This window comes from Pongo pygmaeus, chromosome 1, assembly GCF_028885625.2.
Source record: "Pongo pygmaeus isolate AG05252 chromosome 1, NHGRI_mPonPyg2-v2.0_pri, whole genome shotgun sequence".
NCBI lineage: Eukaryota > Metazoa > Chordata > Mammalia > Primates > Hominidae > Pongo > Pongo pygmaeus.
The window spans coordinates 88,443,262-88,456,430 of record NC_072373.2 but is presented as its reverse complement, the minus strand read 5'-3'; the positions used below and the strand labels follow the sequence as shown (position 1 = coordinate 88,456,430).

Here is a 13,169-nt window from a genome sequence, read left to right as displayed (position 1 = left end):
TCAGAAAGCACAAGAAGTAGAGCCCCGAGGTCAGATCTGAGAGGCTTCTGAGGGGCCGATGCAGTGACTTCTCTGCTGCAGGTCAGGAGTTCTGGAACTGGGGCATGGCTGGGGAGGGGTTGCAGGCAAGGGTGGGAGGAAGGAAGAAAGGAACAAGTGAGTGGAAGTGCCACAGGATGAGCTCATTGGGATGGGTAGGAAAGAAGAGTTTTCTAACTTCTTAAGAATTTAAGAATTTATGAGAACTCAAGATTTCAGGAAGGGGGGAAGAAGAAACACATTGCATTTCTATCCTTGACTGGGGAACTAGATGATAGGGATGTGAAGGGTGGTTGGTGAGTCATGCCTTTTCGTCTACTCATTGTGGGAGGATGTGAGCTCTGGGGGCAGGCAACCCAAAACTGACCTCTCTAGGTCTCATGCCAATGTCTGTCATCAGAAGTGAGCAGGAAAAAGGACCTTAAGGACATGAGGCCGTGTCTTCCTCAGCTGAGCCTTGCAGGGCTGGCTGGAAGGTGGAGAAGGGATGGGATGGGAGTGGGATGTCAATGGGAGCCTGAAGATGGCAGGGTCATCCGCTGGAGCCTGGGGTTCTATGGGGCTCTCTTGTGCTGTGGAGGGCACAAGTTCTGCAGGCCTTCCTTACAGTAGTCAGGGCTGGCCTGAGCTGTGAGGTGGCTATAGAGGCGGTAGATGAGACAGTGCCTGGCACTTGGGATACCTGATATTCAGCCTGTCTCCCACTGGTTCCAGTCTGCCATCTTTAGGAACTAGGAGTAGGTAGGAGAAGCAGCAATGTCTCCTAGTACTCAGTGGCATCCGCTGGCCACATTCTTTCTCTCTGTTCCCCATCTCATGCCAGTGCATCTCCATCCTTCTGCAGCTGCTGCAGTCAGATCCATCATGTGGGCACTGACAGCCCTTCTGCTCCTGGGTGAGTCCACAGTGAGGCAGCAGAAGAGCTTTGGGTGGTGGAGAATAGGGTGGACCAAGGTATGGGGAGAGGAGGGTGGGTATCCAATCCTCAGTTTCCAAGTGGTTCATTATTTATTTTTGGAGGGGTGAAGAAGAAGGGGCTTTCTCAGAGCTTGGGAAACCAGGGCAGAAGAAGAAAAACAGGTTTTGGGACCATTCAGCCTTTCTTGTCGTCAAGAGTCTCTCTCCTCTCATCACCAACATTCTCCTTCTTCTTCTTCCCTCTTTCTCGTTCTGCAGTTCCAAGAAGTGGGCAAGCTGGTGAGTCTTATACATTTCTCAACCCAATTTTCTACAGCTTCCACTCCAACCCCCTAAGTGACCTTTTCAAGTAGACTTCTCACTTCTTGGCTGCTCTGGGATAGTGTCTCTTCCCACTCTCGTCAACTCCGGGACTAAATTTGCTTGAAGGCAAATGGGTGCTGGCTGATGGACTGGTAGTCTGTAACCCAATGAATGTGATCTCCTCTCCTGCAGGGACGGGTTAGTACATGGGCTGGGGCCCGGGAGCTGGGGTTTCCTAAGATTTCCCAAACTCAGGTAGTTTCTTTGGGCACCTCACCTTGATTCTCTTTGCATGCCGCCCCCTCTCGCCCCACCCCCCACCCCAGCTACTCTGGAGAAACCCATATTGTCTCTACATCCACCTTGGACCACGATCTTCAAAGGGGAGCGGGTAACTTTGAAGTGTGATGGATACCACCCACTGCTCCTGGAGCTCTGGCCCATCAGCACTCTCTGGTATTTGGGCCACCTACTTCTGCCCTCTCACAAGAAGAGCATTGAGGTGCAGACACCAGGGGTGTATCGATGCCAGACACGGGGAGCACCCGTCAGTGACCCCATCCACCTCTCTGTATCCAATGGTGAGTGGTCTGAACATGAGGGGAGGGGGAGCACGTGTCTCCTCTGGCAATACGAGCCCTCTGGTGGGAGGGAACACTGGGCCAATCCCAAGGTGCAGGAAACAAAGGCCACACTGGGGCCTATCTTAAGTCTCTGGAGCAGGTAGGGACCTGCATGGCACTATGCGAGAGATGCAGTAAGGCATGCCTAGCCCCCAAGGTCCCCTTACCCTCCTGCCACAGTGTGAGGCACAGTGTGAACATTTCTGTTTGTTTCTGAGACCAGCTCAGAAGAGCAAAGGCTCCAAGGACCTGGAGTGCTGGACAGAGAACTTTAGGGGGTTGGGGAGTGAGCAGTAAAGGAAATTCACCAAACAGGAAAGGTGAGTTTCCCTGGCAGGCTGAGCACAGATGGAGGATCTACTCTCAGTTGAACAGTGTGATGCTTCTCTGTGCCTCAGTGTCCACATCTGTAAAGAAGGGACAATAATAGTATGTATCTCTTTGGCTGCTCTGAGGATTAAAAGTGAATTATGATTTGCTAAAGAAAAAAAGCAGCAATTGAACTGAGCACTTACTCAAAGTTTTATTGCAGACATGTGTGTATGTGTACATAGGAGTCAGCTGAGAAACTGATTCTCGAGATGCTTGACGGGTTTTAAAACAGGATAAGAAAAATAACAATAATTTGTTTAATAAAGTACAGGATTGCTGGGCACGGTGGCTCAAGCCTGTAATCCCAGCACTTTGGGAGGCCAAGGCGGGCAGATCACCTGAGGTCGGGAGTTCAAGACCAGCGTGGCCCACATGGTGAAACACTGTCTCTACTAAAAAAAAAAAAAAATAGCTAGGCATGATAGCGGGTGCCTGTAGTCCCAGCTACTCAGGAGGCTGAGGCATGAGAATTGTTTGAACCTGGGAGGCGGAAGTTGCAGTGAGCCGAGATCGTGCACTCCTAGCCACAATTTGTATTCAGAATTTAAAGCACATCACTCATGTTCAGATTAGCACTTACACACACTTCATATTCATACTCTGTGCTTTCTTGTTCGGAAATCGTTGGTGATAGCAATAATTATACTGAGTACTATAGGAGTAATTACTGCTTACAGATTGAGAGTGCATGTGGATTTTGGCTATTACTTGCAGCATTCTTTCTCAATGTACAACACCTAAAATGGCTCCTGCTCTGTGCTAGGGCTATGTAAGTGTGCTATAATGATCACAGGGTAATTATGGGGTGCTGTAGGAGATACCTAAGGCTGTCTTGGGGTGTCAGGGATGTTTTCTGGAAGAGATAAGGTCTAAGCCTAGACATGCAGGACAAGCAGGTGAACTTAAACAGGTGAAAGAGAGTCTTCTTGGCTGAGGAAATAGCAGGTACAAAAGCCTTGGGCTCAGAGCAGGGCCAGTTCTCTCAACAGTTCAGTATGGCTGGAACTTAGCCTGTTAGGAGTGGAAGATGAGGAAAGTAGAGAAGAAATGGGGCAGGAACGAATACTGCCATGGTGAGGGAGAGGTAAGCCAGACCCAGTCAGGAAGACTCTGACACCATCCTAAGGAGGTTATAGTTGATTCTCATGGTCAAAACCCTTTGAGGCTGGAGCCAAGTCTCTGGCATCTCTGCCTCTCTGGCTAAGTGAAAGACCAGCCATCCCCCTTCCTTCCCACTCACCTACAAATATATCTTGCACTATGAGGCTCCTGGGTGCCAACCACCAGGGAAGGCCCGACTGCTCAAGAAAGCAGTGGGAGGCCAGGCCCGGTGGCTCACGCCTGTAATCCCAGCACTTTGGGAGGCCGAGGTGGGCAGATCACCTGAGGTCAGGAGTTCGAGACCAGCCTGGCCAACATGGCGAAACCCCGTCTCTACTAAAAAATGCAAAAATTAGCTGCGTGCGATGGCGCCCACCGGCAATCCCAGCTACTAGGGAGGCTGAGGCAAGAGAATCGCTTGAACCCAAGAGGTGGAGGTTGCAGTGAGCCGAGTTTGTGCCACTGCACTCCAGCTTGGGCGACAGAGCAAGACCATGTCTCAAAAAAAGAAAAAAAAAAAAAGAAAAAGAAAAAGAAAAAGAAAAGAAAGCGGTGGGAGATGGCGGGGAAGGGAGGGAGAGGAGTTAAGAGGAGAAAGCTGGGAGGCTGTGAGAGTGGGAGATCTCCAGGGCTGGACTTTCTGTGGAGTCCAGCGTGTCTGTGGTGTCTGTCGCAGATTGGCTGATTCTGCAAGTGCCCTATGCTCCAGTGTTCGAGGGCGAGCCGCTGGTCCTGCGCTGCCGCGGCTGGTACGACAAGGTGGTCTACAAGCTTCACTACTACCACGACGGCCAGGCCGTGCGCTACTTCCACTCCAGCGCCAACTACACTGTGTTACAGGCGCGTGCCAGCGACAGTGGACGCTACCAGTGCTCGGGCACCATGCGCATCCCGGTGGAGAGCGCGCCCTTGTTCTCCGCTAAGGTGGCTGTGACAGTGCAAGGTAGGAGAGACCAGGGGCCCCGGGAGGGAGGCAAATGAGCACTGAGAAATTCTGGGACAGGAGCTCGGCGGGAAAAGGAGGGGAGGAAGTTCAAATAGCTGCCACTTGGAGGGTTTCTCTTAGACTATGGACGCTGTCTCCTCTCCTTTGCCGTGAAGCAGCGCTTGATCCGCCGCCTGCTTGGAGGCTGGTCCCTTTCCCCGACGCACACCCTGGCTTCTCACTCTGGCTGGGGATTCCCACATAGAGGGCAGCTCTGGCAGGGGCAGGGGCCACTGTGGGACTGGGACGAAGGAGCGACTCCCTAGCGTCCTGCAAGGCAGGCGCAGCGTCTCCTATTCTAGGCTGCAGAACCCGGGCTGAGTGTCAGTCGGGATGTGACATGAAGGGTCTGACCCGGTCCCTCTTCCTTTCAAGCTTTCCCCGTCCCTCGTGGACTCGGTCCCCCTGCGCCACATTTCAGAAGGCTCCCCTTCCCCCTCCACGTGGACACACGGCCTCCTCCCCTCCCCCCTTGGTCTGTGGGTCTGCAAGGAGCCCTCGCGGGAAGCAGGAAGGAGCCGGGTCGCGGAGCGGTGGACAAGCCGGCGCCGTTGCTCCCCGCCCTCTCCGTAGAGCTGTTCCGGGCGCCGGTGCTGAGGGTGATGGGTCCGCGGGAGGCCCGCGGCGCGGCGCTGGGCGGGGTGGTGCTGCGCTGCGACACGCGCCTGCACCCGCAGAAGCGCGACACGCCGCTACAGTTCGCGTTTTACAAGTACAGCCGCGCGGTGCGCCGCTTCGACTGGGGCGCCGAGTACACAGTTCCGGAGCCCGAGGTCGAGGAACTCGAATCGTACTGGTGCGAGGCGGCTACCGCCACCCGCAGTGTCCGGAAACGCAGTCCGTGGGTGCAGCTCCCGGGGCCGGGTGAGTGCCTGCACACCCTCCCGGATGCCCACCCTGGCGGTCAGCCCTGCTTCTGCCTCTCGCCACCCACGAATCTCCCCCGCCTCCCGGTCCCCGTCCCGCCCCCCGCCTTTCCCATCTCCCCCTCGCCGCCCTCCTCCTCACCCCTGTTCCGGCCTTCCCCATCCACGCCCACCGCCCACCGCCCCTCCCCCAGCCCAGTGCCGAGAAGAACCATGCAAGCCGCGCGTGACTGGGCGTAATGCATTCACAGGTTCTCCCCTGGACCCGGCCTCCACCACCGCCCCAGCTCCATGGGCCGCAGCCTTGGCTCCTGGTAACAGGCCGCTTTCCTTCAGAAAGCCCCCGGTGTCCAGATCGGTTCCGTCGGTCACCTCCGTCCCGAACACCACCTCCACGGGGCTGCAGTTCCCGGCAAGCGGCGCCCCGACTGCGGGGCCACCCGCCTGCGCTCCGCCAACGCCCTTGGAACAATCGGCTGGAGCCCTGAAACCCGACGTGGACCTTCTGCTCCGAGAAATGCAGCTGCTCAAAGGCCTTCTGAGCCGGGTGGTCCTGGAATTAAAGGAGCCACAGGCCCTCCCGGAGCTCAGGGGAACGCCCGAGACCCCTACCTCTCACTTTGCTGTGAGCCCGGGAACCCCTGAGACCACTCCTGTGGAGAGCTGAGGGGGCGGCTACCTTCCCCTCTGCAGGCTCATTCCTCCCTGGTCTCCTGCTTCCCCTCAAGCGAATTTCTTTCAAAGCCATCTGTTTGCATCCTTGTGTTTTGCTGTGGTTTTTAAAGGAGCGCCCACGAAGTGTGGTGGCTGACGATTTCAACCTCACACAGCAGTTTGTAACCGCAAGCATTCTCTTTGAATTCTCCCAGAATTCAGCAAGAAGTAGAAACCTGTTATTTACTACACTGTGATTTAACTTTGGATGTGAATTTAGTCACCCTTACCCCTTCAGATAAGCCTAGCCAGTACATATTTCAGCACAGGCAGTTTTTTTGGTATTTAAGTACATTGAGGTAACTGAGGACTTGAGAATATTTTAGGGTCAAGGTGTAATTATTCATAGTGAATTTACTCTGTTGATATTAAAAAGACGTTCAGTCCTATTACTGATGAGTTTACATCTTCAAATAAATCCTGGGTTCTATTTAGTTTTGGAAAGGGAAAGTTGTTTGTGTGGGCCTCCCATTCCCTGGTTAAAAGGATCAGAGTCTTTGGGAGGCTGAGGCGGGGGGATCACCTGAGGTCAGGAGTTCGAGACCAGCCTGGCCAACATGGCGAAACCCCGTCTGTACTGAAAATACAAAAATTAGCTGGGCATGGTGGCAGGTGCCTGTAATCCCAGCTACTCGGGAGGCTGAGGCAGGAGAATTGCTTGAACCCGGAAGGCGGAGGTTGCAGTGAGCCGAGATCGTGCCATTGCACTCCAGCCTGGGCAACAAGAGTGAAACTCCGTCTCAAAACAAACAAACAAACAAAAAAGGGTCAGAGTTCTGTTAGACTCACCCAGGTGCACCCCCTGCCCCAATGCAGCTAGACAGACTGATGGGCTGTGGTAGCAGCAGGAAGATTATGCTAACCTTAGCCATATATTAAGTAAGTGTACCATTTACATTGAGAAATCTTTTTGAAGAAACTTTAAGACAAATCCTCAAAATTGAGTTCTCATTCTTAGCAGCTTTTTTCTTAAGAGCCTTTCCAACATGAATACACCAAGATACACACATGCACAGATCAGTATGCCATCTTGCATGGTGACTTTACTCTCACTTATTTAAAAGAAGAAAAGTGAGAAGCCATTTCAATTGCAATTTCATGGTTATGTTCCTGGAAAGTCCCATTTTGGTGGGTTTTCCCATCTGCCTACTGGAGCCATCAATCCTCTGCAGGGCTAGTGTGATTTGTCCTCAGGAGGCCTCGTTCTCATCAGGTCCATATCCTTCTTCAGTTAAGTTTCACCGTTAAGGCTTAGAGCTGTAACAACTGTACCCTCTCATCCTTTACTTCTGCTTGATAGATGTTCCATCACAACCCCAGTTTCCAATTTTTTCTGAGTGATTAACCAGAATAATATCAACAGCCTTCATCCTATTCTTCTTAATATTGTTCTTCACCATATTACTATTACAAAGCCACTGAAATTATACAGAGAGCCAGGCAGGCAGGCAGGTGCACACATAAATTACACTGCAATGTGATAAGTGCTCTATGAAACATGATAGGAATTCAGAGAAGAAAGTTGAATTTTTAAGGAAGAGCAAGAATTACCACATGGAGATGTGAGAAAGATTGAGGGTATGGCAAGTAGGCTGAGGATGCAAAGACACAAAGAAATGAAAGACTGTACCGTGTTTATGGAGGTACAAATAATTGGGAGTGGTTGGAGAATTGTGTATGTTTATGTGTATGTGTGTAGGTGTATTTTAGGGAGGAGGTGACAGAGATGAATATGGGGAAGTAGGAAGGAATCAGAACATGAAAGTCTTGTTAAGAAGTGCTTTAGCCTGTTGGATACTTGGGATGGCTCTCTGAAAGCATTCCTGACATGAAGGCATCAATATGTCTAATTTGAGGAAATGCTAACTTAAAATTAGACAAGAAGAATCAAACTTATCTCAGTGGATCTTTGCTTAACTCTGAGGAGATATGTCCAGGTCCCTATAATTCAGTACTGGGGTCCTGGTCTACAAGGGCCTTTGTGGCTCTGATTTCCAGCTTTCTGATGCAGGCTCATTTCACTTCTCAGAACTCTCTTCCAAGGCTACCTTTCCTAGCTAACTGCACTCTATTTCAGTGCCCAGGCTCTTTTCCCCTTCTGATTTTGTTTCCCTGAGATTTCTGCTTTTTTTTTTTTGAGACAGAGTCTCACATCTCGCTCTGTCACCCAGGCTGGAGCAATCTCGGCTCATTGCAACCTCCACCTCCCAGGTTCAAGTGATTCTTCCACCTTAGCCTCCCCAGTAGCTGGGATTACAGGCACCTGCCATCATGCCTGGCTAATTTTTTTTTTTTGTAGAGACAGGGTTTCACCATGTTGGCCAGGCTGGTCTTGAACTCCTGACCTCAGGTGATCCACCTGCCTCAGCCTCCCAAAGTGCAAGGATTACAGGCTTGAGCCACCGTGCCTGGCCGGTTTCTGCCATCTTGATCTAGACAGGAAGTGACTAACATTAGTGGCAAGAGGCTTAGTAATTGAAGAATCTCAGGTCATTTAAAAAATCAGTTGATCATTTTTGAAGAGTACAAGAAAGAGAAATAGTTACTCAAAGGAGAGCTAGGGTGGCAGTATCTCTTTCATTCATACCTTTTTGGCAACATCAACATCCTTGTTCTTGTTTTGCCGTCTACTTCCACTTAGAACTAGGATGTGGGGGGATGGGGAAGAACAAGAACTTTTTGGTGAGAGTGAAAATCATTCATGACTCAACTTTCCGGTGTGAGGGAGAGGAATTGACTCATATGGCCTCTAGACTCCACTGTCTTCTTCGTGTACCCCAGCTTTTAAAGAGGAGGGCAGGATCAAGATGATCTTCTAAGATATCTGTTATTGATCTCCCAGGAAGATCTGCATTAAGGAAATATCAGCTTCATCTTCATCCCTTTTGTTTGAGGTTCCTACATGCATTTAGGGAAACCAGAAGGCTAGCTAGCCCAGGTTGTCCAAGGGGACTCTGAGAGCTCATTCCCAAACAGCAGGGATGGCAGAAAAATGCTGGAGAAACCTAGGGAGGAATCTGCTTCTCTCTGATACTCTGATCAGTTCTGTGTCTCAGACTTAGGCTGCAAACCCTAATCCTGCTGCTGTCCATAGCAGATGCCAGACAAGGAACCCAAATGTCCTCTATCAGAGAGCAGAAAAAATCCTGTCGCATTCCCTTTGGATTTCAGCCTTAGTCTTTAAACTGTTCTCCCTGAGTCTCAGTTTTTACTTGACCTTACACTATGAAAGGGGGATCTCTTTGGGTTTGTAAAGGAAAATTAAAATTCTAAGCCCCCCCAGTAGACTGAATGGACCCCCCTCACAGCCAAGAAGATTTCAAAGAAACCTGAAAAACCAATTTAGGCCATGAAGGGAAGTGGGGGATTGGACATGCCTAATTATACCCTCTCCCTTTTGGAGTTTAGCACAACTGACCAGCATAACATTAAAATAGAGATCCTAAGACTGACAGAACTGACTCTGTAGCAATAAGATACCAACTCCAACCTGACTCTGAAAATCAAAGTATTTTACCCCAAACTATATTTCTTTGACATATTTTGAAATGGCCCTGCAACGTTGTCTCTTGTGGGGGAAATTTACATTCTGTAGAGAATCCTCTTCCCTCTCCAGGTCTATTCCTGATCCAGAAGAGATGTAACTGAGTCTGACATCTTTTAAGGTCAGATAAGAGACATTCACTATCTATTCTCTCTGAAGTCTGGAGGTTTCACCTACATGAGAATAACCTTGGCTTCCAGAACCGCTCCCTTCCCTTAACTCAAGCTGACTTCAATTCTTCAGGCATAGCTTAACTCTTTCAACCAATTGCCAGTCAGGAAATCTTTGAATTCACCTATTACCTAGAAGTCGCCCCCTCAACCCGACTTCGAGATGTCCTGCCTTTCCAGGCCAAGCCAATGTATACCTTACATGTATTGATTTATGTCTTTGTTTGTAACTTCTGTCTCCCTAAAATGTATAAGATCAAGCATAGCCCAACCACATTAGGCACATGTTCTGAGGAACCCCTGAGGCTGTATCACGGGCTATGGTGCTTAACCTTGGCAAAATAAACCTATGAACTTATTGAGACCTGTCTCAGATGCTTTTTGGTTTATAGGTTTCACACTCATGGCTTTTTTCCTAAGAGATTGAATTAAATCCTCTAGGTTAAAGTCCAAACTTCCTATCACAGTATATTGAGCCCATTCATCATACATTATGGCCACACTGACCACCTGCTCTTTCCCCAACACACCACCACCATTCATGACTTTATTTTTGTATATATTTTTGCTTCAACTGTTATAGAAGGGCTGCACAGGCCTTCTGAGCCCAAGATTCCTCATTTGCAAAGTGAGGGAAATAATAGTAACCTCACAGGGAGAGGAAAACAAACAGATCCTTTCATCATTAGAGGTTTTAAAACAGTTGATGATAAAAAGCACAGAGGAGAGATACTAAGCCCAATGTGGAGGTCCAGGAATCAACTTCTTGCCAGTCCCCAGCGATAGGCTATTTGTTTCTAAACTTGTGCTGTTTTAAATTATGTTGCAATGAATATCTTTACATCTGTATCTTTATGCACGTACCTGAATATGTCTGCAGGATAAACTCCTAGAAGTAGAATTGCTGCATCCAAGGATATGTGTCTTTTTAGAATTTTAATAGATAGTTGCAAATTATTTCTCAAAGAGAATGTAACAATTTGTGCTTCTACTAATTATGAAGGTGAAAGCTTGTTTCTCTTACCTTGGTCAAGAGAGCACATCATTGTACTTTTATTTTTTAATTAAACCCACGAAAACCTTTTGACTCTTTATCCAGTGTTGAGTGTCCCTAGTCAGATCCTGATAGATTTACTATCCTGTGCCATACAGCAGTCCAGTAGTATAGTACCCCAAGGGTCAGTGCACTTATTTGTAATGCTAACCCATCCAGCTCCTGAATTCCTTGCTAGCTGTTCTGTAGTTAGCTCAAAGAACTGCACTTCTGACTATACTTCCTTATTAAATACCCATTTTCTGTCCATTAGAGCTCTTATTCCAAGCTAGATCATTCTAGTCCTTCGCGAGATTTTCAGCATGTACTATAGTTAGCCCATATTGGTTTAGTTTGTTCCCCACTCTACCTGCAAAGATAATTGGTTTAAATGTTTGACATTCTACTTATAATAAGAATCCTCATGTAAATGTACATGCCTGATAGAGCTGAGACTAAATAATTGGTAGAACACACTACTGTCTTTTTCAGTTCAAAGGCGTCAGTCTCACTGCAGTGTGGGAGATGACCATTCTCTCATCTCTTAACAGTAAATATACCCTAGTGTATCATGTTAAGTTGTAATAGCCAAGCTAATTAGCTTTGGACCTAGAGATGGCAGAGTTGTATAATGTTAAGAGTCTTAGCTCAGGAGTCAATAGACTTGGGTTCGAATGTTGCTTTTACTACTTAACAGCTTTGTAGCTTTGGGCAAGAAACATTGTCTCTGAAATTCTGTCTCCTCTTTTGTAAAACAGAATGATAATAGTACACACCTGTAGAATTGCTAGAAGGATTAAATGAGATTTGTAAGTAGTACATCTAATACATAAGAAGCAGTAAATTGTTATTATGACTGTAATTCATTGAATCTAAAATGATATTAATTATAGGATGTACCATTAAAGAAAGCGTAAGAAAAGGGAAAACATGGCCAAATAACTACATAATGTCTTTTAGACTTAATTAAAATAGACTTATAAAATCATAAATAATGAATAAACAGGGAAACATATGTGAAATAAATTGGGTAAGATACTTCTAAAATGTTTTTACATTCAGATTCTGACTTTTCTCAATCACTGTCCAACTCATATTTATCAGTGCCCATGTTTCCTCACTCCTGTGACATCTTCTTTTCTATGAAAAGCACGGGAAGTGCAGCATTTCTTAAAAGAAGTCATAAAAAAGTAACAGTCATTGTTGCCAGACTTTTAAGCTGGTTTTATAATTATCTGGAGCTAACTTGCTTTTGACTTCTGCTTTAGGAATGTTGCTACACAAGTCTGATTCACCACCTGCCCCACTTTCCCCACAACTAACAGTTGCTCACTGTTGTCTCCAGAAATTTTCACCAAGCTGCTTACACCATTTTGTAAATTTTGATGCTGGTACTTTAATGTTCATATGAGCAATGAAAACTATAACAAGACAGCAATTATTAGATACATCATGATTTCAGAGATGTTAAAAGATTGTTTTAAAAAGTCTTAGAATATATAAAATAAAAAAAAATCCTGAGCTCTAGGCAAACAAGCTTCAAAATGTCTAGGAAAAAAAAAGTTACATATAGTCCTACATGTGGCTAGAGACTAAAGGTGGACATCTTTCAGGATGAATTGGAGGTCCTCAAAAATCTGAAGGGGAAAGTAAAGATTGTTTAGTTCAACCAAAAAACCATTTATTGAGATGCTTCAGGCTGGGCATGGTGGCTCATGCCTGTAATCCCAACACTTTGGGAGGCGGAGGTGGGCAGATCACCTGAAGTCAGGAGTTTGAGACCAGCCTGACCAACATGGTGAAATCCAGTCTTTACCAAAAATACAAAATTAGTGGGGCATGGTGGCATGCACCTGTAATCCCAGCTACTTGGGAGGCTGAGGCAGGAGAATTGCTTGAACCTGGGAGGCGGAGGTTGCAGTGAGCCGAGATCTCCCCATTGCACTCCAGGGCAACAAGAATGAAACTCTGTCTCAAAAAAAAAAAAAAAAAAAAAAAAAGAGATGCTGCTAAACTTTTCCTGCCATGTGGCCATGCAGCTCTGCTTGACTTTTTGTGAGAATGTGGCCTTCATTACTTCCCAAGGACAGCCCACTCTATCTTTGGACAGCTCTAGAAATTAGAAAGTTCTTCCTTACTCTAATGAGCAAAATGATTTTGTTGTAACTTCTACTCACTGTACCCCCTTGCGTTACACAGAACAAATCTAATTTCTGGTACTCTTGACAGGCCTTCAGATAACTAAAGACACTGCTTAGCTCATGCCTATGTTTTCTTAAAGGTATACTCTTTCATTCAAATTTTTTTTTTCTCAGGGTTTTTAACTTTTTCAAATTTGGAATTCCTTCTCCATCCTGGCTTCTTTTTTTTTTATTTTTTTAATTTATTTATTTTTTTTTTTTGCTGTGAACCTATTTTTATTTTATTTTATTTTATTTTTATTATAGTTTAAGTTCTAGGGTACATGTACAGAATGTGCAGGTTTGTTACATAGGTATACA

At 47.0% G+C, this 13,169-nt stretch overlaps 1 protein-coding gene across 1 annotated transcript; it reads left to right on the top strand.

Moving 5' to 3' along the window:
- Positions 1–1,552: 1,552 nt before the first annotated feature.
- Positions 1,553–6,355, top strand: FCRLB (Fc receptor like B). The gene is made up of 4 exons (XM_054492522.1): positions 1,553–1,841; positions 4,033–4,299; positions 4,915–5,205; positions 5,459–6,355. The coding sequence occupies exons 1-4, from the start codon at positions 1,553–1,555 to the stop codon at positions 5,872–5,874; spliced, it is 1,263 nt and encodes a 420-aa protein (XP_054348497.1). The 3' UTR covers positions 5,875–6,355.
- The last annotated feature ends 6,814 nt before the right edge of the window (positions 6,356–13,169 follow it).